The sequence below is a fragment of the Ornithorhynchus anatinus genome, unplaced genomic scaffold (genome assembly GCF_004115215.2).
Source record: "Ornithorhynchus anatinus isolate Pmale09 unplaced genomic scaffold, mOrnAna1.pri.v4 scaffold_264_arrow_ctg1, whole genome shotgun sequence".
In the NCBI taxonomy this organism is placed as follows: domain Eukaryota; kingdom Metazoa; phylum Chordata; class Mammalia; order Monotremata; family Ornithorhynchidae; genus Ornithorhynchus; species Ornithorhynchus anatinus.
Window position 1 is genome coordinate 288,759 of NW_024396743.1, and position 27,723 is coordinate 316,481.

General features: G+C 56.4%; 2 protein-coding genes and 5 non-coding genes across 9 annotated transcripts; 3 read left to right on the top strand and 4 right to left on the bottom strand.

The window, feature by feature from the left end:
- Window positions 1-90: 90 nt before the first annotated feature.
- On the bottom strand, window positions 91-8,088 carry LOC100082531 (cytochrome b-245 chaperone 1). 2 transcript variants are annotated; one of them, XM_029056968.2, is made up of 7 exons: window positions 7,991-8,088; window positions 2,773-2,879; window positions 2,445-2,486; window positions 2,168-2,241; window positions 1,864-1,960; window positions 1,467-1,611; window positions 91-1,250 (listed from the first exon to the last, which is right to left on the bottom strand). In XM_029056968.2, the coding sequence occupies exons 2-7, from the start codon at window positions 2,855-2,857 to the stop codon at window positions 1,121-1,123; spliced, it is 573 nt and encodes a 190-aa protein (XP_028912801.1). In that variant the 5' UTR covers window positions 2,858-2,879; window positions 7,991-8,088; the 3' UTR covers window positions 91-1,120. The 2 variants fall into 2 exon arrangements, with proteins under 2 accessions (XP_028912801.1, XP_028912800.1); XM_029056967.1 differs by lacking the exon at window positions 7,991-8,088 and adding an exon at window positions 4,586-4,688.
- Window positions 6,124-6,230, bottom strand: LOC114808856. Its single transcript, XR_003756620.1, has one exon. It is a non-coding gene; the product is annotated as a U6 spliceosomal RNA (small nuclear RNA).
- Window positions 7,835-7,941, bottom strand: LOC114808858. Its single transcript, XR_003756622.1, has one exon. It is a non-coding gene; the product is annotated as a U6 spliceosomal RNA (small nuclear RNA).
- Window positions 8,089-9,467: 1,379 nt separating the features above from the next.
- Window positions 9,468-9,539, top strand: TRNAM-CAU. The gene has a single exon. It is a non-coding gene; the product is annotated as a tRNA-Met (tRNA).
- A 232-nt stretch (window positions 9,540-9,771) lies between these two features.
- On the top strand, window positions 9,772-9,843 carry TRNAQ-CUG. The gene has a single exon. It is a non-coding gene; the product is annotated as a tRNA-Gln (tRNA).
- A 460-nt stretch (window positions 9,844-10,303) lies between these two features.
- Window positions 10,304-10,375, top strand: TRNAQ-UUG. The gene has a single exon. It is a non-coding gene; the product is annotated as a tRNA-Gln (tRNA).
- An 889-nt stretch (window positions 10,376-11,264) lies between these two features.
- On the bottom strand, window positions 11,265-20,220 carry NARF (nuclear prelamin A recognition factor). 2 transcript variants are annotated; one of them, XM_029056996.2, is made up of 11 exons: window positions 20,079-20,220; window positions 19,645-19,725; window positions 18,764-18,907; window positions 17,015-17,147; window positions 16,742-16,876; window positions 14,125-14,243; window positions 13,388-13,517; window positions 13,076-13,148; window positions 12,703-12,840; window positions 12,418-12,575; window positions 11,265-12,320 (listed from the first exon to the last, which is right to left on the bottom strand). In XM_029056996.2, exons 1-11 carry the CDS (start codon window positions 20,103-20,105, stop codon window positions 12,079-12,081), a joined length of 1,380 nt encoding a protein of 459 aa, XP_028912829.1. In that variant the 5' UTR covers window positions 20,106-20,220; the 3' UTR covers window positions 11,265-12,078. The 2 variants fall into 2 exon arrangements, with proteins under 2 accessions (XP_028912829.1, XP_028912830.1); XM_029056997.2 differs by having other exon boundaries at window positions 12,227-12,320; window positions 12,437-12,575; window positions 20,079-20,219.
- Window positions 20,221-27,723: the final 7,503 nt, after the last annotated feature.

The following is a 27,723-nucleotide window of genomic DNA, read 5'->3' on the forward strand; positions in this document are numbered from 1 at the left end:
GCCGGGGGGGGGGAGGGGGTGGCCGTCAGCCTGGGGTGCGGGGAGAGGGCAGTCTGGTGCAGGGGGAAGGGGTGGTCCATCTGGGGTGCAGCGGGAGGAGCCATTGATCTAGATCAACAGTGCAGGGGAATGGGCGGTTGGTCAGAGGGGTGGGGATCGCCCCGGCACCTACCTACTCTGAGAGTCCTCAGGGCCAGGAGGCTGACAGTTTCCCCCACCCAGGGACAGTAACCAAGTGTCTGGAATGTCATTTATTGGGGCGCGGGTTTGGGTAGAGACAGTCATGTGTACGCCCACGCTCCGGGCTTCGACTCGAGTTGCAGAGGGCAGCAGGCGGCTGGACACAGAAGCGGAGCGGCCAAGTACCTGGGCACATCTGCCTCTCGGCGATCTAGAGGGAGGGGCAGCCCCTGACCTCCCTGGAGCAGCCAAGAGACTCAGAGCCCAGTGTCCACAGGAAGACCCCTACCTGAGGGGTCAGGGGAGAGTGGGGCAGAGCTCCCCAGGGGGCTGCCCAGAACATGGCCTTGCCTGCAGCACTTTGATCAGTGTCCATGAGGATGGTTCCCTGCTACCTGGGCCCACTCCGCTCTCCACGCCCCGTGGACTGGACCAGGTGGACACGGCCCCAAGACCCGGCTGTGTCCTCACCCCCTCATATCACCCCACACCAGGCACCCCCCGAAGAGGCAGGCAGGGCCCTGGTGCAGGGGGGTGGGCCAGCTCCCGTTCCACCCTCCTAGTCTGCACAGGTGGGTTGCGATTGGATGTACAGCTAGCCCGACTGTGACTGGACTGTGGGAGGTGGGGGAGCAGGGGACCTGGATCACCTAGCTTTCAGGGGGTCCAGTAGGGTGCCCGGACCACCATCCTGGCCCCAGGGAAAGAGATGGCCCAGGCTTCCAGGAGGAGGCAGCAATGGCTCCCTCTCCCCCTCTTCCTCCTCCCCCACCTGATCTGGAGAAGCCAGTCCGGGGGTGCCGCTGTCCCAGAGCAGCGGAAGCAGGGGGGAGGACGCTCCCCTCCCCACAGCGTGGGGCCTCCTTCGGCTCAGAGGCCCGACAGCAGCGGCGAGGAGGCCACGGGGCAGAAAGCGGCGTGGTGGGGGATGCGGGTCCGGTCAGAGCCGGGCCCTGGGGTCCTCCAGGTCACTGGCCTCAGTGTCGCTGCCCTGGGATAGGTCAGCGGGGCTGGCCGGCCGATGCAGACCCAGGAAGCTGGTGACCAGCTGAGCAACAGCCTCCACGTCACTAGGGGAAATGGCATAACAGGAGGGTCAGAGGGTTGGACTCTTGGCCCGGCGCCACGACGGGAGGGTCGGGGGACTGGACTCTCGGCTGAGGAACTCCCCTGTCCCCAGTCTGGTACCCCTCGCTCATGCCAGCAGCAGCCCCGTGGGTAGAGGGTCCCCAGGGATCGGGGGAGGTCTCGGAGTGGGGGCAGGGTCCCCGCAGCTGGCCCCTCACCTTCGGTGGCCCATGATGGCGCTCTGGGTCAGGGGGTGTGAGAACCCCGTGGAGAAGCGTAGAACCACCATGTAGCCTTTCCCAAAGTAGCGGACCTTCTCCTCCTCCACGTTCACGTCCTGGACGTCCCTCAGCCCCATCACCACTGCCGGCGTGAGACGGATATGGACACAAAGATTCGGAGAACGGTGACCACCCTCTCTCTGGCTCAGGAAAGCCGACAGGGTCGTTTTTTCCCCTTGAGGGTCTCAGGAGCAAGATCACTCCCGGCTACTCACACATCTTCATCAACAAGTCAATCAGACCATCCTGGGAAAGGGCTCGGTCCAGACTGGCCGGGGAGACCAGGGGAAGCCCGGCAAATACCCCTCCAGCCCCGCAGTATCCCAACCCTTACCGTGGTCGTGGTCGCCCCTAGAGAGGGTCAGCATCTTCTTGTACAGGTTGAAGGATTTCAGGATGACTTTCCCTGTGTTCTTGTTGAAGACGGCCTCCTGGGAAAGGGCCCGGAGTCAGCCCCAGCCGAGCGGCTTCCCAGACGCCCGCCCCACCTCAGGCAGCTGGCATGGCTGTGCTCGGGCCCCCGTCCCGGGCTCCGTCCCGGGCTCCGTCCCGCCCCCATCCCCTCCCCTCTCCGGCTGCCCCCGACTCTAGGCCTTAGGGCCGGACCGACGTCTCGAGCCCGTGCCGGCCGCTCTCACCTCCCAGTCCTCCAGGTTCTGCAGGGCCACGAACACGCAGCCGGCAACGTAGAAGAGCTTCCAGCCCAGGCTGTCTGGGGGACAGAGGCAGAGACCGTGGCTCAGCGGCCACCGGCACACACGGCCATGGCTGGTCTGCCGGGGACAAAACCCCAGGACACCCGCCCTGGGCCCTCCTCTGCGAGCCCCGCCCCCAGCGTGCCAGCCTGGTCCAGCACTGTTCTGGGGGCTTGGAGGGCCAGGGGAAGGGGTGGGGACGGACGGGACACAGTATTACCTCCACTGTAGTATGCGGCTGCCAAGCCAATGGAGGAGAATCCTGGAAGCAAGGAGAAATGAGGGGTTAAACTCCCAAAGGATCCCAACCCTCCCTCCTCCCCACCGCAAGCAGATTAGCTGCACCTGGATGAAGCCCCCCATCCCAACCCCTGGGCAGAATGCCCTCACCAGTTCCAGCACAGAATCCTCGGGGCCAGGACAGGGTGGGGAGAGAGCAGAGAAGGCCTAGGGGCAGAGGAGGGCCGATTCCCCGACTCTCCAGCCCGAGGATCAGAGCAGGGAAAGCAGCAGGGAGAAGAGAAAGGGAGTACGGAGTCGGCCCTTACCCACGAGGAGGGACCAGGACCGGATGCTGGGGACCCTCTTCAGGTGAAGCAGAGAGTTGGTGCGGGTCTTCACCTGCATGTACATTGTCCCAGAGCCTGGGCCCCAGCTGCGGGGCAGGGAGAGAAGGAAGCAGGGGCATGTGGTTGGGAGGTCACACTGGCACCCTGGCCACAGCAGTCCCGGGGCTCGACCATGAGTCGTGGCAGGTGACCCTGAAGTGCTTTCTCGGCTCTCCGGGGGCTCATCCAGGGAGAAAACGAGCCCCGGGGTGGGTCCGGCCGACAAAGTCTGAGTTTTCCCCCTCGTCCCACGCCAGCTCCCTCCTCTCTCAAATCGGGCCCGCTCTTCCCCTTCAAGGTTCTTGCAATTCCACCTCTTCTAGGAAACTTTCACGATTGGTTCCCACCCTCCTGACCGTGGTCTTTGCTTGGACATCCTTCTAGCTGTGTTTCTTGGGTTTACTACTCTGCACTCTGCAATTTATGCAAATTGCCTTCCCTCTTTGATACTTTTGGGCAGGGTCCGTTTGAGTCCGTTTCCGTCCCCCAGGCCTTAGTGCCGCACTCTTCCCCCAGTGGGCGGCCGGTGCAGTGGCCACTTTGGACAAACCAGCTTGGCCTCGGTGGCCTCGTCCCTTCCCCGACCAGGAGATTCATCCCCCTGCCTCTCATGGGATGGATGCCCTGGCCTTTGCTCAAATCCAGCCCAGGAGGGCTGCCAGGGGCCGCGGGGGAGAGTGGGGAAGTGGCTGCATGGCAGGGGCGAAGGGTCCCTTCCCTCAAGTCTGGCTCTACGGCCACGGCTGCGCTGGGTTGGGGGGTCGTTCACCGCGGCTGCAGCCCCTGCCCTGGAAACCTCTCTTAACGGGGAAGACCTCCACTCCTCCCTGGAGTCCCAGGACCCTGCATCGCGACGTGGAGGCTGTTGTCCAGCTGGTCACCAGCTTCCTGGGTCTGCATCGTCCGGCCAGCCCCGCTGACCTGTCCCAGGGCAGCGACACTGAGGCCAGTGAACTGGAGGACTGGAGGACCCCAGGGCCCGGTTCTGACCAGACCCGCATCCCCCTCCACGCCTGACTACTTGTTTTGTTTTGTTGTCTGTCTCCCCCTTTCAGACTGAGCCCGTTGTTGGGCAGGGATTGTCTCTGTTGCCGAATTGTACATTCCAAGCGCTTAGTATAGTGCTCTGCACATAGTAAGCGCTCAGTAAATACGAGTGAATGAATGAATCTCCTGCCTCCGGAACTTTTCTTTTCACCCAGAAAGCCTCCCCGGCCCCGGAGTCCCGGGATCCCGCAGCTCCTGCCCGCACGATTTAGGAGTCAGAGGTCATGGGTTCTAATCCCGGTTCCACCACCTGTCAGCTGTGTGACTCTGGGCAAGTCACTTCACTTCTTGGTGCCTCAGTTCCCTCATCTGTAAAAGGGGGATTAAGACTGTGAGCCTCACGTGGGACAATCTGATGACCCTGTCTCTACCCCAGCGCTCAGAACAGTGCTGGACACATAGTAAGCGCTTAACAAGCACCAACATTATTATTGTCTTACCCAGGAAAGCCCTAAACATCCCCCGAGTCCCGGGACTCCGCAGCTTCTGTCCCCAAGGCACCTTCCCTTCCCCTAACATCCCCCCGGGTCTTCGAAGCTCCGGGCCCCCGGGACTTAGGTGCCACAGCTCCCCGGGACCGGCACCCCTTAGATGACCCCCCGGAGGAGCAGGAAAGAGGAAGCTGGGCCCCGCTTGCCCCGGGCTTGGTGCACGAGGCTCCGTTCCGCCCAAGAAGCGGCAGAGGAGCAGGCGGAGAGACACCTACCGGGAGGGAGGGCGGGCGGACAGCACGGGGCAGGCGGCGGGGATCCACCTGGACTTTCAACAGGAGAGGAAATTGCCCTGGTTTCCGGGAACCCGGGGGAGGCTGGTGATCATAGAGATCGAGGGAAAGAGTGGCCCAGTGGCGGGCAACGGGGAGTGGGTGGGGTGTCCATCTTTGTTTGGGGCGGAAGCTTCCGTTGGGGGACGCTCAACGGTCGAAGAGAAATCACAAACCCCTAAAGGGCCAGGGAGAGTGGCTCCTATGACCGTTTTCCTGGGAAAGGGGAGTCTTCAGGCCGTCGGATCCGGAGTTCAGTCTGTTGGCTGAAGGAGAGGCGCTGGCCCACATCAAAGATGGCTACCAGGGCTAACAAAATGGGGCAGAGGAGGGTGTTAGATCCCTGCCCGTCCTAAAGATGGTGGCCTGGCCGGCTTCGCTAGCCTCACGAAACATGGGCGCCCTGAGCCTTGGCGAGCCGCCGTACTGCAGGGCAGACAACCCGAGATCTCTCCAAGCATTTTAGGAGCCAACAGGCCCCGCCTGGACGATACTTGGGACTGATTGGTGTTTAAAGTTTTAGGGTATTGTATTAATCCACAAACAGTCCGAATGATGGAAACCCATTAGCCATGCCTAACTCAGCCTCTCAGCCCTTATGTATTCTTTTTCCAATTGTAAGTTCAACTGCTATGATTAGTGTGCTTGAAATATTTTTGTTCCTGACTCCCAGTACATAATAAACTTCTTATGAGCAGGGAATATGTCGGTTTTATTTTGTTTCAAATCTCCCAAGAACAATGCATAAAGTGAAGAGCTCAATCAGTTCTATTTTCTGCTCTATTACTATGATCTTTTGAAACCCAACCGTGAAACTCAAGGTAAACCAGACCAATTTCTCAGCATCTACTAGCACTCAGTTTATAAAACTGCAAGTGTACTATGCACCTCAGGGAGGCAGTAGTGTTGCATTTTTCAATTTTTAAAAAAGTTGGAAAAATTGTTCATTCGCTCAATTGTATTTATTGAGCGCTGTGTGCTCCGGAATCACTTTGCCTCAAGAAAGCCTTCCCAGATTAACCTCTCATCTCTCATCTCCCTACTATATATCCCCCCCCCCCCAAATTCCACTTCAGTAAATTTGTACTACCTAAGCACTCCAGATCTTTTCACCGGTTCCCGTAGTACTTATGAACATATCTTTAAACTCCTGTTGCTTCCCTATTGCTGATTTTTTTTTAATTTCTCCCCTACTAGATTGTAAATTTTCTTTGAGCTGGGATCGTGGTTCCTATTTCTACTGTTCTATTATATACAGTGCAGTACACCGAACAAGAGCTCAATTATGATTGATTGCTTGCAGCAACGATAGTAGTAAGAGTAATAGCATCATTTGTTGAGCATTCCGAAGGCTTAGCAAGGAGCAATGCAAGCAGTCGGTGGTAATAGAGCTCGATAAGTAAAAAAAAAATGATTGCCCGCCCTGTCGACTTAGCTCAAAGCTTTTCGTTCGCTGCAGCTGCCGTCAGATCCAAGAAGAGAAAAATATGGAACGCTTCACGAATTTGCGTGTCATCCTTGCGCAGGGGCCATGCTAATCTTCTCTGTATCGTTCCAATTTTAGTATATGTGCTGCCGAAGCGAGCACAACCCAGCGTTTGCTCGCATTTCTATATATAGCTCTCATAGAGCTCTTTCTTTACAGTTATGGTAGTTTGTGATTCGTCCTGAGGTAGTCTACATTGTTTGGTGGAATCAGAGCCTAAAATTACCTTCGACTTCACAGTTAGCCCAAAACCGAAGTAATCTGGATCTCCTGGACGACAATTTATACGAGGGGAAAAATAAGCAAAGTTATGTAAATAAACGCAGCGCATTCTGGGAGGCGCAGCTCCGAGAGCCCGGATGACGCTCCGAGTCTGGAATCTTTGAAGGCGCAGCTTCGAAGGCAGAGGGTTGGAGGGAATCGAGTTACCTATTGATCCACAGTTGGTGGCGGCCAGCGTGGCTTAGTGGAAAGAGCACGGGCTTGGGAGTCTTGGGTTCGAATTCCACCTGTCAGCTGTGTGACTTTGGGCAAGTCACAACTTCTCTGCGCCTCAATTGCCTCATCTCTAAAATGGGGATTAAGATGTGAGTCCCACGTGGGACAGCCTGATAACCTTGTATCTACCCCAGCGCTTGGAACCCTGCTGAGCACATAGTAACCGCTTAACAAATACCATTATTATTATTATTCTGCTCCGCCCCGCCTCCTTCCCCGCTGCCGGGTTCACTTTCCAAGCCGGAGAATATTTGAGCTCTTATCTGGTGTACTGAACTGTACTAAATACTTGGGAAAGTATAACTACCACAAGAAACGGTAGCTGGAAAGTTGCACGAATTTGTCCCTGGGAAATCGCAAAATTAACAGTAGAATGCGCAGTGTAAACAACCTGAGTGCTAAGAGAGGGGCGTTGGGTTAACGCGATTGAGGTATTGGAAATGAATCGAGGGAGGGCGTCTGCTCCTCCTGTCCCTCGAGAGAGAGGGGCCCGTGGGACTGGGGGAGAGTGGACTCCATGGCCGAGTACGGTAGAACGAAGCCTCTAGCAATGCTGCCTCCGCCGCAAACGGGAGGGCAGTTGCCGCGGACAGACCAACTGGGCGTCCAGCATTCCAGGGTGGAGCCGCCCTTTTCGAGCAGAAACCTCTAAAGGGACGAGAAACGAGGAGGCCAAAATGAAAACACCAAGGACACCAAACGTAACAGCACAAGACGGTTCGTTGTGGGCAGAGATTGCGTCTGTTTATTGTTATATTGTTCTCCCCAAGCGGTTAGAACAGTGCTCTGCACACGGTCAGAGCTCAATAAATACGAATTTATTGAACACGGCCCGTATGCCCAGAGAGGCCGGGACTGGAAGACCATTTATTTGCTATTGTTTTAATGAGATGTTCATCCCCTTGATTCTATTTATTGCTATTATTATTGTCTGTCTCCCCTGATTAGACTGTAAGCCCGTCAAAGGGCAGGGACTGTATCGGTTGCCGATTTGTACATTCCAAGCGCTTAGTACAGTGCTCTGCACATAAGCGCTCAATAAATACTATTGAATGAATGAATGACTGTGTTGGCTCTTCCAATCCCACGCCTTCCCTAAGGTGAATTTCTCAGGCCTTGGCGCTTCGCAGTATGGCGAAGGGCAGTTTATATAGCGATATCCTGACCCCACTGCTCCTCCGCTCTACAGGTGCCGCCCAAAGAAAAGAAAAAATATGGAACGCTTCACGAATTTGCGTGTCATCCTTGCGCAGGGGCCATGCTAATCTTCTCTGTATCGTTCCAATTTTAGTATATGTGCTGCCAAAGCGAGCACAAATGCACCTCTCCTCTTAGACCTATATAAAGCCCAGAAAATTTCTCACCTTTTGGTTACGATCGTCTCGTGTTTGATCCCGCAGTAGTTTTCATTGTTTCAAGGGATTCTCATCGCGATCTTTTTTCCCTTCATCCCTTCGCTGAATCGGAACCCAGGAAAACCGGGCTGGGCGGGGGAAGAACTGGGCCTGGAAAAGAGGGTCGATATGCAAATAGCGCGGGGCATCCTGGGAGAAGCCGATGTGGCTCCGGGAGGCCCCGAGTTTGGCGTTTTAGAAGGAGAGCGGGACTATGAGAGGGTCGCCTCCCAAGGTGTGTCGGCGTATGTCAGAAACGGGCTCCGGTACCGGCCCGCAACCCGGCCAGGTCTAACCGAAATTTCAACCGGAGCTACCTCTTCCACCTTCCCGCCCCGGGAATGAGCCCAGAACCATTTCCCATTCACTCATTCAATCGTATTTGAGCGCTGACTGTGTGCAGAGCACTTTACTAAGAGTTCAGGAGAGTAAAATACAACGATAAACAGACATATTCCCCGGAGTAGGCGAAAGAGGGGAAACTCTTAAATAGAAGAGACTGTAGACTGTAAACTCGTGAGCAGGGAACGTGTCTGCCAACTGTATTGTACTCTCCCAAGCTCTTTTTACAGTGCTCGGCACATAGTTAAGGCCTCAGGTCCCAGGCTTGATTAGAACTTCCTTGAAAGCTGAAATAAGTAATAATAACAATAATGATAATAATAATAACAACAAAGAGAAGATGGGATGGGCCGGAGGTGGGCCTGAGATGAATCAGTAATGCCCAAGTCATTTGAGTGCAAGAGCCTCCGTATCAAAAAACTCCTCATTATTGGCTTCAAAGCTGTCCCTCTTACCTCACTTCCCTTCTTTCCTTCTACATCCCAGGCCGCACACTGCGCTCCTCTGGGTGCTGCTCACCTTCTCACTGGACCTCGTTCTCACCTGTCCCGCCGTCGACCCCTGGTCCACGTCCTACCTCTGGCCTGGAATACCCTCCCTCCTCACATCCGCCAAACAATCCCGCTTCCCCCTTCAAACCCCAAGTGAAACCTCACCTCCTCCCAGAGGCCTTCCCAGACTAAGCCCCCCTTTTCCTCAGCCTCCCGCCTCCACGTCGCCCCGAATCTCTCCCTTTTGCTCCACTCCTCCTCCCCGCTCCACAGCACTTGTATATATATATGCATATATCTGAAATTCTAATTATTTACATTGATGCCTGTTTACTTGTTTTGATGTCTGTCTCCCCATCTCTAGACTGTAATCCCGGTGTGGGCAGGGACTGTCTCTCTCTATTGCTGAATTGTACTTTCCAGGCGCTTAGTACAGTGCTCTGCACACAGTAAGCGCTCAATAAATTCACTGAATGAATGAAAGAATCCTCGCGGCAGGAACCGTGTCTTCTATTGTATTCATCCCAGTGAAGACATTTCACACACACTAAAAATAGCGAATCCAGCGCTTAGTCTTATCCTGATGTGGTCTGAAGGGGTGAATTTCTCCGCAGAGCAGAGTGGCGCAGCGGAAGCGTGCTGGGCCCATAACCCAGAGGTCGATGGATCGAAACCATCCTCTGCTAGCCTTTTTGGGTTCGTTTGATTTTTTTAATCCCTCCCCGTTTTGTGCAAACAAGGGGGAAAGGTGCTTTTAGATTGAGCAGCGGTTTGGGTTCAATCCAAATCCCCGTGGCAGGAGAGAGTGGGCCCGCGCTGCGGATCGAACTGGAACAGACCACACCGAAAGAAGCCGAATGAGACCAGGCCGCGCCGTTCCTACCGTATAGGAGTTTCAGAAGAAAAAGGCAGCCAAGTGGTTCCATGGTGTAATGGTTAGCACTCTGGACTCTGAATCCAGCGATCCGAGTTCAAATCTCGGTGGAACCTGGCTTTTTTTTTTTCCTCCACCCCTCCACCCCTTTTCCTAACCATCAACCATTTAACAACCGACCTGCTCCAAGGTCCGAGGAATGGGGAATGGGAAATGGGGAATGGGGGCAGAGAGGCTGCCGGCAGCCAGTTGACTTCCCCGGGCCGACGGGGCCGAGTCCAAGCGGCCGAGTGGACGGGGATTGAGGACCTCCCCGCCCCTCTGCCCTGCCCCCCTCTCGGCTGCCCCGCTCTTTGCGGGTCCGGGCTGCGTGTGGGAGCGGGGTAGGGAGCTTTCTGTACAAGGAATGCCTCTGCCCGAACCCTGCCCTCGGCATGGGGACGAACACGAGGATCCAACAGGCCCGAGGGGGTCTCGACTTTGGCAAGCCCCCCCCGTCGGGGTCCCCTTCCCTCCACCCCCAGACTTGCAGCCCCAGACTTTTCCCCCGTGAACGAGAAGCGAGAGCCGCCGCTTGGTTCTATGGTGTAATGGTTAGCACTCTGGACTTTGAATCCAGCGATCCGAGTTCAAATCTCGGTAGAACCTGGCTCGGGGTGCCCGTCTTTTGGATTTACCCGTGTCTGACCCAAGCTTTTGAGTCCCATCGGGGCGGCCGGCCTCAAGCCCTGCTGCAACCTTGCAACTCAAGGAGCTTGAGAAGCGAGATGCCTAAGGGACAAAGCAGAGAACTGGGTTCTAATTCCCCTTCTGCCACTTGCCTACTGTGTAACCTTGGGCAAATGATGCAACTTCCCTGTGCCTCAGTTATGTCATCTGCAAAATGGGGGTTAAAAATGTGAGCCCCATGTGGAGGGGGGACTGCATCCAACCTGATTAGTTAGTATTTACCCAGCGCTTATTACAGTGTCTGGAAGCACTTGGTCACCCCAACATCTCTTTCCTCGCACACACACACACTCAGGCCCTACCCACGGTTGTACTATGCCTTGGCCATGCCTGTCTGGGGCCAAGGAACACAAGGCGATAACCCCCAAGACCTTAACCCCCAGGTGCCCAGGAGCAAGGGGGCAGCGTGGCAAACTCACAGGCAGTTTCCCCAACTGGGTGGGGTTCTTCCTCATCCCTGGTCTAACTAGAAGGGGAGGGGAATGGAACTGCAACCACCCTGAGATGCGAGTCGGACCCCATCGCTCAGACCGAGCTCAGCCCTGCAGGGGGGCGGATGGGTGAGAACGGAAGCCTTTCTTGCCCCCCAAAGAGGAACTGCAAGACTAGCCAGTTGCTGCCGTTTCCGGGGCATTAGCACAGGTCACCGGGGCAGGACACAGCTGCCCCGCCACCAAGGTAATCTGGCACTCGGCCACACCCCCAGGGAGAGAGATGGAAAGCAAGAGAGAAATAAATGCCACCTGACATTCCCACCCCAAACCCCGAGCTCCCGCCGCATCACCATTCACAAATAAACCACACGGGACAGAGGCAAAAAAAATATATAATTCAGGCGCCCGCAGGCAGAAAGCCTGGAGGATGGGAGAGGGGAGCCCCAGCCGGGGGAGGTTGGGGCAGGGGCCACGGCTCCGGCCGCATCAGTGCCACTGGCCCCAGAGCAGGTAGGTGGGAGATTGTTGGGGATGGATGGGTGGGAAGGGAGTTGGGGGCGGGGAGGGGGGGGTCACTTGGCCAGGCAGAAGCTCCCAGCACCCGCAGCACAAGTACAGACACTCTGGGCTCAGAAGCTGCCCCTGGACTAGGGGTGGGGGTCGTAGAGAAGGGAACCCTGGGAGAGTAGTGGGGCCCATTCCCTTCCTTCACCACCATGCTGACTTGCATCAAAGAAAAAAAGAAATCTACTTTAAAAAGAGGAGATTCGCCCCCGCCCCAACCCCCCCAGGCTGGTGGCACAGTTCCGCCTCCTTGGAATGGGGATGGGGAAGGGCAGGAAGAGCCCCACCCGGCCTCGGCCTGCTCAGCCACAAGCCTGGGAGGTCTGGGGCCGGGGGCCCTGGCTGCCAGCATCGGCCACACAGAGAGGGGAAGGTGTGGGGGGAGAGAATGGCCTCAAATAAATAGGGTGTGGGGTGTGGGGGACGGGGGTGTGCAGAAGAGGGGACAGGAGGCTCCGGGCCCCCCCGGACACTAAGGCCGCTGGAGTACAAACACACCCCCTGCCGCGGAGGGAAGCAGTCCAGACGGACGGGCTGTTGGGGGGTGGGGGTCGGGACCCGTGGCACAGACACGGTCCAGGGCCTCGGGCTGCCGCCGCCGTCTCCTCCTCCCGTCCTGTCCCGTCACCACTTGATGTGGGGCCCGGGGGCCGGGGGCTCCGCCGCACCGTAGCTGGTGTGGAGCGCGGCCTGCACCTTGGGGGAGTCGGTGCCCTGCAGCCAGTCCCGGTACAGACGCTGCACGTGGGCGTTGGCCTCCGGGAGCCGCACGGGGATCCCCGCGTACGCCTCCTCCAGTCGCCGGAGCAGGGCCCCGTCCGGCTTCCCGGACCCTGCTTCCATCTGCCCCTTCCCGTTCAGGCAGCCTGGAGGACACAGCGAACGGCACAGAGCAGGGCCCGTCAGGATCGGCCTCCCCCCCTCCCGTGACCTCCCAGCCCCCGCCCTCAGGCCCCGGCTCACCCCTGGGACAGGCGAGCACCTCGACGAAGTGGTAGGGAAACCTGCCCCGTTTCATCTTCAGGACCAGGTTCTGGATGTTGCGGAAGCCGCAGGCTGCGGCGAAGCGAAGCAGCACCTCCCCGTCCCTCTCCAGCGTGACCTCCTGGAAGTCCTTGTTCCTGCACGGGAGGGAGAGACGGGGGGTCCCGTGGGCTCGCCTGCAGGCCGCCGGCAAAGGGGGAGGAAGGGAAGATAAGTCCACCCCACCCCAACCTATCCCCTTCCCCAACCCGGCGGCCCCCATACTTGAGGGTGCGGTAGGTGATCTCCTGCACATCCATGTCAAACAGCTCCTTGGCCGCATGTTTAAAGACGTGTTCCAGGTAGCCATCCGACCGTGTCCCGTCGTGCCGTACGACCTCCCCCTCCGTGGTGGCTCCAAACCTGTTGAGGGAAAAGGAGGGCAAGCGTCCCAAGACAGTCACATCTCATACACACAAACACACACACACACACAAAAACACACACACAGATCCCCTGGCTGAAAGGGCGGTGTGGCCCCCAGCCTTCCAGAGCTCACGGCTGAGTGGGAGGGCTCCCCCCTCAGCCTAGGTCCTGTCCCGGCCTGGCTGTAATTCCCCACCTGGGGCTCTGCCGCCATGCCCGCCCAGCGACTCACAGCGTGTCCACAGATGCTTCTTCCAGCTCGTTGAGCGACAGGCCACTCTGCTCCAAGATCTGGACAATTTCACCTGGGGCAGACAGGAGGTGCTTAAGCCCCAGCTCCCCGATCAGCCCCACACCACTCAGAGACGGAGCAGCTCAGGGGCAGCTGACGGGCCCACTGAAAGTATCCTTTTCCCAGCAAATTATCCCACAGGAAATGCCCGCTCCCCTTGGCCCCCACCCGGGAGCCCACTGGGAGGCGACCGCCCTCCTTAAACTAGGCAGACCCGTCGACATCCTGGGAGTTTGGGGCCCAGTGGTTTACCCGAGGTGAGCACACAGTCGACATCCTGGGAGTCGTACAGGGATGTGTAGAAATCCTCCCGCAGAGCCTCGAGCTTCTTATCGTAGCAGGGGGCCACGATGATGTGGAAGATCTTGTCTGGAGACAGGTTCTGCAGGGAGAGGCGTAACAGGCTTGGACTGGCTCCACCCCCACCCCCATCCCTCCACCAACAAGCATCAATAATAATCACAGTATTACTGTTATTATCAATAGGGTATTTGTTAAGCGCTTACTTTGGGCCAGGCGCTGATCTGGGTGCTGGGGTAGATACAGGATAATCAAGGTTGGATACAATCCCTGTCCCATGGTGGGCTCAGTCTTAATCCCCATTTTACTGATGAGGGAACTGAGGCACAAAGAAGTGAAGTGACTTGCCCAAGGTCACATAGCAGGCACGTGGCAGAGCCGGTATTAGGATACAGATCCTTCTGACTCCCAGGCCCATGTTCTATCCACTTGGCCACTCTGCACCTCTATGCTGCCTCATCAGTGGTATTTGGGCTAACATCCACTGGGCACAGGGAGCCAGAGGACGCAAGGAAGAGCCCGCTTTAACACGGAGGACAGGGGCTGACGCACGCCATGATCCCAGTACAGTGAGAGCCCGGACAAGACGGGGGAGCGGTGTGGGGAGGACGGCGGGGAAAGACGGATCCTAAAGGAAGACCTAGGCAAATGGGGCCACCCGACCCTCAGGCACCCGAGTCTGGGGTTACCTTCTGCCGGGCGAAGTAGTCCTTGACCAGCGAGCCCATGATCTGCTGGGGAGACTTGGCGGTGCAGATGTGTAGGGTCACAGGGTTGGCCAGCACACGCTCCGCGTACCGAACCCAGCCTGCGGGCCGAGGGGAGGGGAAGCGACAACCGGGAGGAGAGGATGGTTACCGCCGGGGGGGAGAAACATGAGGGCCCTGCTAGGCTCCCCAGCTCTCCCATCGGGAAGGCAGCAGGGACCCGATCCCCAGACCATGTAAGGCCTCAGCTGCAGAGGCAGCCATTTCCAGAACCCTTGGGCCCCGTTGGTATTCAGGTGTGGGTCCAGTTCAAACCTGGGTCTTGGGAAAGGGAAGAGCAGGAGAGGTGGAAGCAGAATGGAAAGCCCTCTCCCCCATGGCCTTCTGAGGAGGGCTGGAGCCTGCGGGGCCCCGATGACCCAAGTGTTTGTGGCCAGAGGGGCTGCCGCTGGATCAGACACACAGGTTAAGCTCCAGTCCAGTGCCCGGGGACACTCAGCCAAACCAACTTCACCATCCCCTGCGGGAAAGGGCCCGGGGCTGGGCCCCCTGTGAAGACATCCAGGTGCAGGAGCTGCTGGGTTTCTTCCCAGCCTTGTCTGAGCCCAGACTCCCCTACATCATCTCAGGAACGATTTCATCTGGCAACACCTCCCTCCCTCTCCCCCTCTAGACCGTGAGCCCGTTGTAGGAGGGGATACATTTGTTTGCTGTTATACTGCATTCTCCCCAGTGCTTAGTACAGTGCTTTGCAGAAAGTAAGCTCTCAATAAATACAACTGAATTGAGCTGATGAGAAGACAGAGTCCCTTGATGCACCAAACGGGGAGGTGGGATTTTCTGGAGCTTCCTGGACCCTCCCTGCATGGCTCAGGCACCCCCCCCACCCCTGGGTCCCACAGACAGATACATCGAGGGTCCCGATCACAGGGTCCACAGGCTGTGGATGGGGGACAGTTGGGAGGAGAGAGCAGAACACCACTGGTGACATTCTCTCCTCCCTCACTGGGCCTAGGTGATTCTGGGACGACAGGAGGAGGGGGAGCTCGGCCTCCCCTGCTGCTGAGCCTGGCCGAGCCGATCGCCGGCTGGCTCGGGAGGGGCACCCGCTGCCCTTATCTGCTGCTTGCAGCCGGCCAGCCCGGTGGTCTCGGGCTTGGCTGGAACCTACGCATGGGCAAGATGGGCCAGAACCAGCGCCTGGCCACACCCTGGAAGCAGAAAGCAGGGCTGTTTGTGCTCCGGTCTCGTGCACTGACCGGTGGGACGACGGGGGACACGGTCTTTAGCTGACACCACCCTCCTCCTCCTCCCCGTCCTGGGTCGAATGGGGTTGGGTGGCTTGCTGCCTCCACCGGGCCCAGCCCTGAACAGAGGAAGCATGTGCAGGACAGAGCTAGCGCAGGGAGCAGCAGGCCATGGGCCCCGCCTTGCCCAAGGGATCTGCACTGATTGGTTAACGCAGGCAACACCCTCCTCCCCACACCACGCTCCACCCACGCCCCTGACCCTGGAACCCTGAGAGCTGCTAATGGCTCCAGGAAGCAAGATGGGGGGGTGGGGCGGGGTCTGCTCCTGGGCCCTTCTTCTCTAGGGAAAACAGGGCTCTCTTCACAAGGCCCAGCACCCCCCACCCTGTCCCAGCTTGCTGACGTTCGGGGACTGTGCAAGAGCCCCTGGGCGGGGGCGGGGGGCTCTGAGATCAATGGGGAGAGACGTTACAAATGGACCGAGCACAAGCTGGAGTCTCACTGTGCTCCCTGACAAAGCTTGGAGGGGAAAACCCACGAAACGCTTCCATGCTGAGACAGGTGTGAGGGGTTGACCCGGCCAGGCAATGGACTGAACGGGGCTGCTCGGCCGTCAGACCGGGAGGACCGGGTGCGGCCTCCCACTTGGAGCCGGCACCGAGTCCGAGGAAGCAGCGGACCTGCTCTGGCCCCAGCCGGGACCACAAGTGTGGCTGACAGGAAAAGGCCGCAGGGCAACTGTGAACGATGCGGGGGGATTTTTAATGAGAGACGGTAAGGCCTGCACTGTCTAGGACTTTGAGCTCCCTGACCACTTCCCCTCGCCACCGCCCTCTCCTTGGTGGGTTGTGAGAAGAACTCCCAGCCTTCCAGACTCCAGGGCGGCTAACAGCAAACCGGAGCCGGAGGGGGAAGTCCGAGTAAGTCGCTCGGCTTTGGGGCCCTGGCTAACGAGAATTACCGAAGACAAGTCGTGGCTTGATTTCTCAGGCAAACAAATGAGGCCGAGGATAAGCAAGGGCCTGGGCGGCGGGAGAGGGTCGGGGAGGGAGGAGAGCGAGCTGTCCCTGCTACGGAGGGGCCCCACTTTCCACACAAGGCTGAATCCTCCAACGTGAGACTGGCCTAGCGAGCCAGGGGCAGCGGAGTCAAGGGACCGGGAGTCAGGGAGAGGCTCCCCACCACCGGCAGACACCAACCCGACACAAATGCCGAAGCTCAGCCTGTAGCCTTGGGCCCTGTCTGGGCAGAGGCTGGGTGAGCAGCAAGGAAAAGTTCGACCCAGCCCTCAGCATGCATACCCCCACCCCAGCTCTCCATCACATGTGTGCGCCCTCGCTCTCTCTCACCTGGGCAGGCAGAAGTCAGCATAGGCAGAGCGTGCTCCTCTTGCTCCCGCCGCCGATACCGCTGCACGAATTCCTTCTGGCTCTCTAGGATACTGAAGTCAGCCGCTATGGTGGTGTCGAACACGTAATGCACTCCTGTGGGAAGACGGGGCCGGCCGCGAGGCATGGGACCAGTCAGTCCTCCACATAGACATGCCCCGTGTGGGACGGACTCCCTTCCCGGGGACAAGGCTTCTCCCCAGGCACCAAGGGGACGTAGATGGTCCAACTCACCCAGGCTCTTCAGGAAGCCGCAGAGCCTCCTAGAGGTGTCGGTCACGCAGAGGTTGAACTTAGCAGCAAAGTAAGGCAGGGACTGAGGGCATATGGAGGCCGCCAACACTTTGTGCTTGGACGTGTCACATTTCTGAGGAGAGAGAAGACAGATGGGCTACATAGGGCCAACGGTGCCCACTGCCGGGTGCCGTGGTTGGGGTGAGAGAGGTGAGCAGTCAACGGTTTTAAGCAGACGATTCAGATGGCCAAGGGTCCTTGTGAACAGCCCGGAGGCAGAGAGGTGAACTAGGCGGCCGATGCCGAAGCCCAACTGCAAACAAGTCAGTGCCTGGACCACGGTAGCGGCGAAGAAGGGGCAGAACCGGGAAGTGTTGTGGGAGACGTCTAACACGACAGACGGAGTTACGTTGGGAGGAGGGGGGAGAACCATGGAATTGATGAAGACCCTGAGACTGTGAGCTGTGGGAGAAGAGGAAGGGGTGGCATCTCCTTGTGAGAGAGTATCCTTACCTGACTGGGACCAACATTCTGCCCATCCTCAGCTGCACAGCACTTATGTACATATTTGTAATTTGTTTTAACGTCTGCCTCTCTCTCTAAGCTATTAGCTCCTTGTGGGCAAGGAACGTGTCTGCCAACTCTGTTGTACTCTCCCAAGCATGTACTAATTGCTCAACAAATACCACTGACTGATTGACCCCTAGCCTGCAGCAGGGCCAGAACCACTTCCTTGGCCTCAGAGTCTGGTCAACACACCTCCAGCATGAACAGAAGCTTCACGCTGTAGTGTGGACTCTCCTCTCCCTTGGCCGAATGCCCAAAGCCACCGGGAAATGAGAAAGTGAGGCTTCAGTCCAGGTGCTGAGGGCCCGGGGACCGGGGCCACCCACAAGGAGCCAGTTCTGATCTCATATCCCAGCCAAGACAAAAGGCTTCCCTCAGCTGGATCCCAGATTACTTGCGTCTCTGAAGTGCAGGCCGGGGACTCCCTGCCCCCACAGATTCAGCCCCATGCTCAGGAGAGGGTCGGCATTCACGATGGGGTCAGAGAGCCATTCGTTGGAGGGCACTGCAGGCATCTGCCCAGCAGTCCGATCTTTGAGCCCCAAATGACCCCGGGACGGGGCCAACGTCTGCAGAGCAGCAGGGGTGTCGTACTCGGCACCCAAAGCTTGGAGCCGAGTCTCCCGTCCCTTTTCTGAAGAAACCCTCTGACAAACATTCACACCAGAGACCTTCCTGGGCGACGCAGAAAGCGGTGGCCTCCCTGCCAGCCACTGAGGCTTCGTGCACTATTGGTTTTTATAGCTGCATCTGCCATCAGCTTCCACCTTCACAAATGGACTGGACTGGGCAGTGGCCGCAACCCAGAAGGCCACAGACAGGAAGTTCTGGGGTCTGAGCTCCTCATTTCTCCCTAAGGAACCTGAGCCCTGGCCTCTTGGCTGAGGGGGTAAAGCCAGGCTGTCCATCTCCTTAGGGTGAAGAGACCACCTTGAGCTCCAGAGTTCCAGCCACCCCCCAATCTGGACTATGGGAGCCATGCCCATTTCACAAAGGCTCCAGGAGCGACTTTCGATTACATGGAAGACCATTTCCCCGGCAGATGCTGGGAGCTGAAGCCAGGGGTCTGGCCTTCTGCCACCTGCAAGCTCTGTGTGGACTGTCTCCCTAAGCCTCCCCTCCCCAAGGATGTCCCACTCCCACCATCAGTCTACTGGGCTGATATACGGCCAGCACTGGTACCTTATTGAGGTTGAGGACACGGAAGAACTCTTTTTGGTTCTGCTGGAAGACACGGGCCCCTTCCTCCTCAGTCACACAGCTGTCACACGCCAGGCAGTCGCTGAGGAATATCTTCGCATCAGCCAGCTTGTGGAACTCACTCTTCTGCGCAAGGGAAGACGACTCCTTGAAGAGGCAGCCTGACTTTCTCGCTGGGGAAATGCCTCTAAGGCACGTCTGGGACCCGGCACGGTAAGGGAGGAGCATATATGTGGCGGGGAGGGAACACGTCTCATCAAGGGCCAGGCGAAACTCCGCCGGGATATTGTCGCGGGGGTCCAGTCGGACCTAGACTGGATCGGATCTAGGCCCAGACTTTTAGAAACGCGGCTGGCTGAACCCGGGACCGGCTAGGGAGACGGGGCGGCCCGGGCGGCGTCCGAAACCCTGTCGGCCCACGCGGGCTCGACCCGACCACCCGAGAAGCGGACGCCAGTCCCGTCCCTTGTCCCCACGCCACTGACGGCGAGGCCTACTTGAAGGAGCACGGGCCTGGGAGCCGAAGGACCTGGGTTCTAATCCCCGGGGGAGTCGCCCAACTTCCCAGGCCCTCGGTTCCCTCCTCCGTGAGGCGGGGATGAAGCCCGTGAGCCTCGTGCGGGGCAGGGACCCCGTCCAACCTGATGCGCTTGTGGCTACCCCCCGAAGGAAGTGCTTTACTGATGCCAGTTGGAAAAAAGAGGCGGGCCGGCTGCGGTTCGGGGAGGCAGACGTCAGCTTCTACTACCTCTCTCCCGGGGGCGTTCGCCCGCTTCCCCGTCCCAGGGTAGAAGACCCAGCCGGCCGGGGCCTTTCGGGCCTTACCGGCGTCGGGCGGCGGGGGGATAAAGGAAGTCACTCACCCCTTCATCCTGGCGGTGTGCGGCGGGGGCCTCCGGCGCAGCGTGGGGCTGGCCATCGGGCTGGGCTTTCTTACTGCATTCCTACACCAGGCAGAGAGGCGTTGGTGAGTCCCGGGCAGGCCGCCGTCCGGCTCCCAACGAGCCCGGCCAGGGGGAGGGGAGGGGAGGCCGCGCAGGCGCAAAGCCCAGCCGACAAACGGGGGCCTCCGACGCCCGGCGCCACCCCCGGACGCCCGGGACGGGACGGGACGGGACGGGACGGGACGGGACGCGGGGTCCTCCGCCCCGACAGCCGCCTCCAACCCCCGGGCCCGCCGGGGCACAACCGCCCACCTCCGGCCCGTCCTCCGGTCCTCCCCGCTTCCTCTCTGCTTGGGTTTGGGGAGCCCCCCGACCCTCTCCCCGGGGCCGGGCCCGGGCCCCGGGGGCCTCACCTTCTTGGTGCAGTTCTCACACTTCATCTGGAGCGGGGGGGTGGTGACGGCGGCGGGGGCGGCGCCGTGCGGGGAGCGGAGCTTGGTGGGGCGGCCTCCCCCCCGCCGGCCAGCCCGCCGCCCTTTGTGGCCGGTCCTTGCCCTCGGACCCCCTCCCCTTTATCCCCTCGCCCCGGAAGCCCCCAGAGCGCAGCCAATGGGGCTGGGGCGGGGGGGACGGGGCGGAGACGGGAGCCAATCCGGTTTCCCGGGGGGCGGGGCCCGGAGAGACACTGCGGGGCCCGGCCGCGGCCCGATCCCTCACAGGGGCGACGGCGAGGAGCGTAATAATAGTAATGTTGGTATTTGTTAAGCGCTTACTATGCGCAGAACACTGTTCTAAGCGCTGGGGGAGATACAGGGGAATAATAATAATGTTGGTATTTGTTAAGCGCTTACTATGCGCGGAGCACTGTTCTATGCACTGGGGGAGATACAGGGAAATAATAATAATGTTGGTATTTGTTAAGCGCTTACTATGCGCGGAGCACTGTTCTCAGCGCTGGGGGAGATACAGGGAAATAATAATAATGTTGGTATTTGTTAAGCGCTTACTATGCGCGGAGCACTGTTCTATGCACTGGGGGAGATACAGGGAAATAATAATAATGTTGGTATTTGTTAAGCGCTTACTATGCGCGGAGCACTGTTCTCAGCGCTGGGGGAGATACAGGGAAATAATAATAATGTTGGTATTTGTTAAGCGCTTACTATGCGCGGAGCACTGTTCTCAGCGCTGGGGGAGATACAGGGAAATAATAATAATGTTGGTATTTGTTAAGCGCTTACTATGCGCGGAGCACTGTTCTCAGCGCTGGGGGAGATACAGGGGAATAATAATAATGTTGGTATTTGTTAAGCGCTTACTCCGTGCCTCTGCAGTCACTGTTCTAAGCGCTGGGGGAGATACAGGGTCATCAGGTGGTCCCACGTGGGGCTCACAGTCTTCATCCCCATTTTACAGGTGAGGGAACTGAGGCCCAGTGAAGTGACTTGCCCACAGTCACCCAGCTGACAAGTGGCAGAGTCAGGATTTGAACCCGTGACCTCTGACTCCCAAGCCCGGGCTCTTGCCACTGAGACACAGGGGAAATAGGGTTGGGGGGAGGACCCAGCCTAAGGGGCTTCTGGAGAGCCGATTTCAGACCGGACCGAAGGGGACCTACAGCCCCGGGGCTGGAGCGGAGGCCCACTAAGTCCTTTCCCTCTCTGGGGGGCAACCAGACCGGGGGTCGCCCCCACCCCGTGGCCGCCTGCCAGGGAAAGGACCCACCTGGGGTCTGCCGTTTGCCCGCCCGACGACTCTGGGCAAGTCACAACTCCTCAGTGCCTCAGTTTCCTCATCTCTGTAGTGGGGATTCAAATACCGGTTCTCCCTCCTACTTGTCAAGCGCTTAGTACAGTGCTGGGCACATTGTAAGCGCTCAATAAATACTATTGAATAAGTGCTCAATAAATTTGATCGAATGAGTAAGTGAATGAATGAGTGAATGAATGACCCTGTGGGGCAGGGTCTACGCCTGAAACGATTAACATGAATCTACCCCAGTGCTTAGTATAGTGCTTGGCATAGTGTATGTGATTAATCAATGCCACAGTTACTACTATTAATACTACTTTTACTCATAATAAAGGGATGTTCAAAAACTGTTTCAGAGTGGACACGACAGGCAGGCTGCACCCAGCCCACACCTCCTACTTCACTTTGTACTCTCCTACAACGACCCAGCCGGCACGCTTCGTTCCTCTGACGCTAACCTTCTCACTGTGCCCCCATCTCGTCTGTCTCACCGCTGACCCCTCACCCACATCCTGCCTCTGGCCTGGAACGTCCTCCCTCCTCAAATCCGTCAGACGGTGACTCTCCCCGACTTCAAAGCCTTATCGAAGGCACATCTCCTCCAAGAGGCCTTCCCTGACTAAGCCTTCCTTTCCTCTTGTTCCTCTCCCTTCTGCATCACCTTGACTTGCTCCCTTTATTCATCCCCCTCCCCGGCCCCACAGCACTTACGTACATATCTGTAACTGATTTATTTATATTAATGTCAGTCTCCCCCTCGAGACTGTAAGCTATCTGTGGCGAAGGAAAGTGTCTGTATTGTTATATTGTACTCTCCCAAGCACTTAGTACAGTGTTCTGCACACATCAAGTGCTTAGTACAGTGCTGTGCACATAGTAAGCACTCAATAAATACTATTGAATAAGTGCTCAATAAATTCGATCGAATGAGTAAGTGAATGAATGAGTGAATGAATCTGCATCTCAGAGAAATCAGTCAGTGGTCCCCTGCCTCGGAGTATCAGTGGTGTCTCTGTGGGTTACAGTGGAAATGGGCCTTCTCTTCCATCCCTCATCCTCATTCCCCCCTCCATGAAATAGGGTGGATTGGCCGCCTTCACAAGTGCTTTCTAAACCAGCCCAAACACTTTGTGCCCCAAGCATCTAGTGTAGCTCTGAACAAAATAAGCACCCCAAAACAGCACTCTGCACATGGTTGATGGCCAGTACAATGTCCTGCCCAACACTAGGCTGATAGAGAAAGGGGAAGTGCTATTTTGTTGATCGGTAACAGTTTCAACTGCCTCAGCAAAATTTACTAAGTGCGTTTCCCAGAGAGTCAGAAAACACTAACAGTGCTAAGCTTGAAGTTCACTTCTCTCCCAGGGCATTGGAAAGGATTAACCTGTAGCTGTAACGCAAACAAGCAGGATCATGGGTGTGTGGTCTAGGTTACATGACCTGTAGGGAGCAAGGGCCTCAAGTAGTGGCAGGGGTGGGGTAGGCAAAGAAGGCTCTGCCCTGGCTCTTCCTTGGGGAAGTTTCCAGCTTCCTGCCCCTCCTCCCTTCCTGTCTGTCTTCCTCCTCTATTTCTCCTCTCTCCCTCCCTCAACTCTCATGTCAGTGTCGTTCCCCCCCAATCCCCGCGCCCAGTCATCTGCCCCTCTTGTCTCCCTGTTCTCTCTGTCCCTCCTGGCACCTGTCACACCCCTTTTCTCCTTCCCTCCCTTCGTCACTGTTCCCCTGGGCCTTCCGTCTTCTGCGACCTTTGCTCCTCTGCAGCTCCTCTCCTCAACTGATCTTGGCAGCCTCTGCCCATGGCCTCGCCTGACCCCTTCTGGTGCTGTTTTCCTTCTCTGTTTTCCTCTGCTCTGCTGCTGTCCTCCCCTTTCTCCCACTCTCTTTCTCCGATCCTTTCCTCTGGGATACGGCTCCCTCCTTTCCTTTGCCCCTCTCACCTCGCTTCTTCTCTGCCTCCTACGGGATTAGAGGCCTAGTAGAAAGGGCATGGGTCTCGGATCCAGAGGACTGGGTTCTAAGCCTAGATCTACCCCTTCCCTGCTGTGTGACCCTGGGCAAGTCGCTTAACTTCTCTGTGTCTCAGGTTCATCATCTGTAAAGTGGAAATTAAATGTCTGTTCTTCCTCCCCAGGCGGCCAGGAGCCTCTCGGCCTCTACCAGAGTGTCCCCGGAGGGAATAGCCGTGGCTTTGCCGGAAGATCCTCGGGATTCTTTTGAAAGGGGACCATGCTGGGAGCAAAGGTGGGGAGGTAGAACCTGGCCAGCCACACCTTGAACTCCTCAGAAAGGAGAGGAACCAACTCTCCTGCTGCCTCCCCGCTAGACTATATACTCCTGGAGGGCAGTGACCATGTCTTCTGCCAGTACAGTACTCTCCCAAGCAATCAGCCTCCTGCTCATAAGAGGCACCTGGTACAGCGTTTGGCAAAAAGTAAGCACTAAGTACAGCACCCTGCACACAGTAGGCACCCGGTATGGCACTCTGAACCCAGCAGGTGCCCAGTAAATACGACTGACTGACTGATCAGTTGATTGGTGGATTGAATCCCACTCTTCCTCCTCAGCTCGAGTCCACAGACAAGCTCTAGTGTGAGGCCTGAGAGTGCAAGGGGTGCAAGAGCAGGGAGCGTGATTTTTTTTAATAAGTTGGATGAGTCAACGAGCCCAGCTGTGGACTTAGTACAAACTCCTGGATGATGATGGTGTTTGGCACAAGAGTGAAATGAGGCTCAGCAGGTGGTCACCCAAACATGCACAAACCCAACATTTTCCAGGTGAAAAACCGAGAGTAATCTTTCCTCTGCCTGAAACCCACCGGAGTGAGGAGCAGGGAGCAGTGGGAGCCGGAATCCAGATGGGATCCAACCTGTAAAACCAGGCCAATTGTTTACCCTGAGATTTGGAAGTGAATGTGGGAGATTTGACTAAGTCTAGGTAGTGTCTGCCTGCTGGCTCAGACACGTTTGCCTGGGGATCATTTTTCCCTTGCTAGGGTTGCTTTTTCCTTGGACTCTGAGAAGTTAATTTGGGGGTTGAAATTTTTTCCCTTTCTTAATATTTAAGACAGATAAACCCTCAGAGATTACCATGGGTAACTGAGACTCGGAATTCAGCCAAGAGATGCAATTAGCAGCAGCTTCTTTGCCAGCCAATGAAATGGGGTGGGCCATTAATATCCCTTGTCCCAACTCTGCCACTTAGCTGTGTGACTGTGGGCAAGTCACTTAAATTCTCTGCACCTCAGTTCCCTCATCTGTAAAATGGGGATTAAGACTGTGAGCCTCACGTGGGACAACGTCATTACCCTGTATCTACCCTAGCGCTTAGAACAGTGCTCTGCACATAGTAAGCGCTTAACAAATACCAACATTATTATTTGGGAAGTAGGACCGGATAACCCTGGGCTGAGGACGTGCCGACAAGGAATCACTGCTGGACTGGATCGCTTCTTTGGCTGTACCTCTTCACTGGCTATGTGTCTGCATGATTAACAGCTGCAGTACAGGGGTGTTCATTCATGGCCCCGAGCTTTCTTTGTAGACCCCTCTACTGACTCTATTGTATTCTCCCAAGAGTTTAGTTGAGGATGTTGCACAAGGTAAGTGCTTGGGAGAGTGCAGTAGAATAAGGAAACCTGATTCCTGCCCTTTACGGAGCTCACAAATTAGCTAAAATGAATACAAGTAGGAGGAAGCAATAAAGTATAATGATACAGACAACATCAGTGTTCTGGAGCTGGGGGGTGAGGCCCACGTGCCTCGGTGATGCAGGTGTCCTGAAATCGTAATGGGGGGAGCTAGGGCGGAAGATAGAGATTGATCAGGGAAGGCTTCCTGAAGGAGGCATGACATCAGGAAGGAATCAGTATTTTCAAAGGAAGATTTCCTCCTCCTCAAACACCCTTGGCCCGAGCCAACAAGTTCCTGGAGCAGTGGGCAAACCCCAGACAAGGCAGCACGGTATAAAGGGCCCGGCATTCCCCGGAGGCAGAACGTCCCAGCCTGGCTCTCTGCTGTTGTTCCCGCAAGTCAGAGCACCAGAGCACGGTTGGGGTGATGGGGGATAATCAGCTCACTGCCCTGAACCAAGTGGATGGGAGAAAGCCTGCCAGCTCCTTGGAGGAGCTGACTTGTCATTTCTCTCTTCTTTGGGTCTTGAAATAGACTCCTCAGTCAGACTCATTTATCCCTTTTAAGAATTCACATCTGACAAATCAAGTTCCTTTCCTAATTAAGAAAAACCCTTTCCTTTTCTTTCACTCGCTAATGCCCAAGCCGGGTGGCAATGAAATCACTTTTGGGCTGTTGGCGTTTTTCTCTCTGTCGTGGGTCCCTACGGTCACCTAGCTGCACACCCTGTTTGTGTTACTGGAACCACTCTCTGTCTGCTCCATCCCAGTGATCAGGTTTTTTCTTCCCTTTCCTTCACAGGCATCACAACTTTAAGATCTAACTCACAGAATTGTCTTATGATGGTGGTATTTATTAAGCAATTATTATGTGCCAAGATCATCCCATCTGACAAGATCCCTGTCCTATGGGGGTTCCCAATTTGAGAGAAAAGGAGAGCAGGGATCTTATCTCTATTTTACAAATGAGGACACTGAGGCCAAGAGTCAAGTGACTTGCCCCCAAGTCAAAAGGCAGGCCGGGGCAAAGCTGAGGCTAGAATGTAAGTCTCTTGGCTCCCGCTCCTATACTCATCCACTTGACCACACTTCCACCACTCAAGTTTGGGTCGTCTCCAACATAGGCAGCTCCCAGTTAAACCACTGGGCAGGGTATCTGGGGGGGGTGGGAGGTCGTGGCCTGGGCTGCAGGGGTTCAAGCCCTTTGTAGACATCAGTACATTCCCAACCCTCATCATAAATCTCCTGTCCTTGTCTTTCACATTGTCTTTGTGTCTTATAATTTCATCCTTCTTGATGTGTCTGTAGCCCACCCTCTCATCCACTTTATTTTTAGATTTTGACGGCCAGGGACTGTGTCTAATTCTCACCCAGGGACTCTTTCCCAGCCCACAGTATAGTGCTTTGCACAAAGAAAGCAGGTGATAAATACTATGGCTACTGCTTCTGCAAACCAGGCCTCTGAAGAGTTTCCCTGGGAAGGTGATTTTGTTTCAATTTAGAGGAAGAAAGGACCCAGACTCCATACATATACCCAGCAGAAAAGGCCCCAGCCCAATTTAAGGTGTAGATGTGTATGCCAATCTGGGTTCTAAATTCGGCTCTGTCACCTGCCTGATGTGTGAATTCGGGTATGTCACTTCTCTATGCTTGTTTCCTCATCGATAAAATGGAGATAAAATCCCTGCTCTCAAAATGGAGATAAAATCCCTGCTCTCCGTTCCTCTTAGATTGAGAGGTTTACGTGAAACTGAGACTGTTGGAGAAGCAGCGTGGTTTAGCGGAAAGAGTTTGGGGTTGGGAGACAGAGGGCATGGGTGCTAATCCCGCTTCTGCCACTTGTCAGTTGTGTGACTTTGGGCAAATCACTTTACTTCTCTGGGCCTCAGTTCCCTCATCTGTAAAATGGGGATGGAGTCTGTGAGCCCTACGTGAGACACCCTAATTACCTTGTACTACCCCAGCGCTTAGAACAGTGCTTTGCACATAGTAAGCGCTTAACAAATGTCATTATTATTATTATTATCTGATTCAAAGTTTGATAGCGTTTGGCGCAGGATAACTCTTAATAAATACCACGGTTAGCAGTAATGGTGGTAACCTCCCCGCTTCTGAAAGAAGTCTCTGAAAACAGGACTCTAACGTCTAATAGAAACAGTTTTCTACGATTCACAACCAAGCCAAGAGAGGGCTAACTGTACACACTTCCTTATTATTATTATTATTATTATTATCTGATTCAAATTTTGATAGTGTTTGGCGCGGGGTAACTCTTGATAAATACCACAGTTAGTAGTAACAGTGGTACCCTCCCCGCTTCTGAAGGAAGTCTCTGGAAACAGGACTCTAACCTCTAATAAAAAACAGTTTTCTACGATGCACAACCAAGCCAAGAGAGAGCTAACTGGACGCACTTCCCAAATCCCCCTAAATTTAAGGCAGCGTCTCCTGGCTTGGGAACCGGAATGACACTGCGGGAAACTGACCTGGCAGGGCTGGGGCCGGATGGGGCCGCTGCTCGGCCCGTTTGGCGGCGGAACCTCGAGGGTTTTCCAACCGTCCCGGCCATCCCTTGCCGATGTCGGGCCTGGGCTTCTTGCTGGGCCCCTTTAGGCCCGAAACACACAGACGCAGACACACACACACACACACACACACACACACAGAGTTCTCCCCGT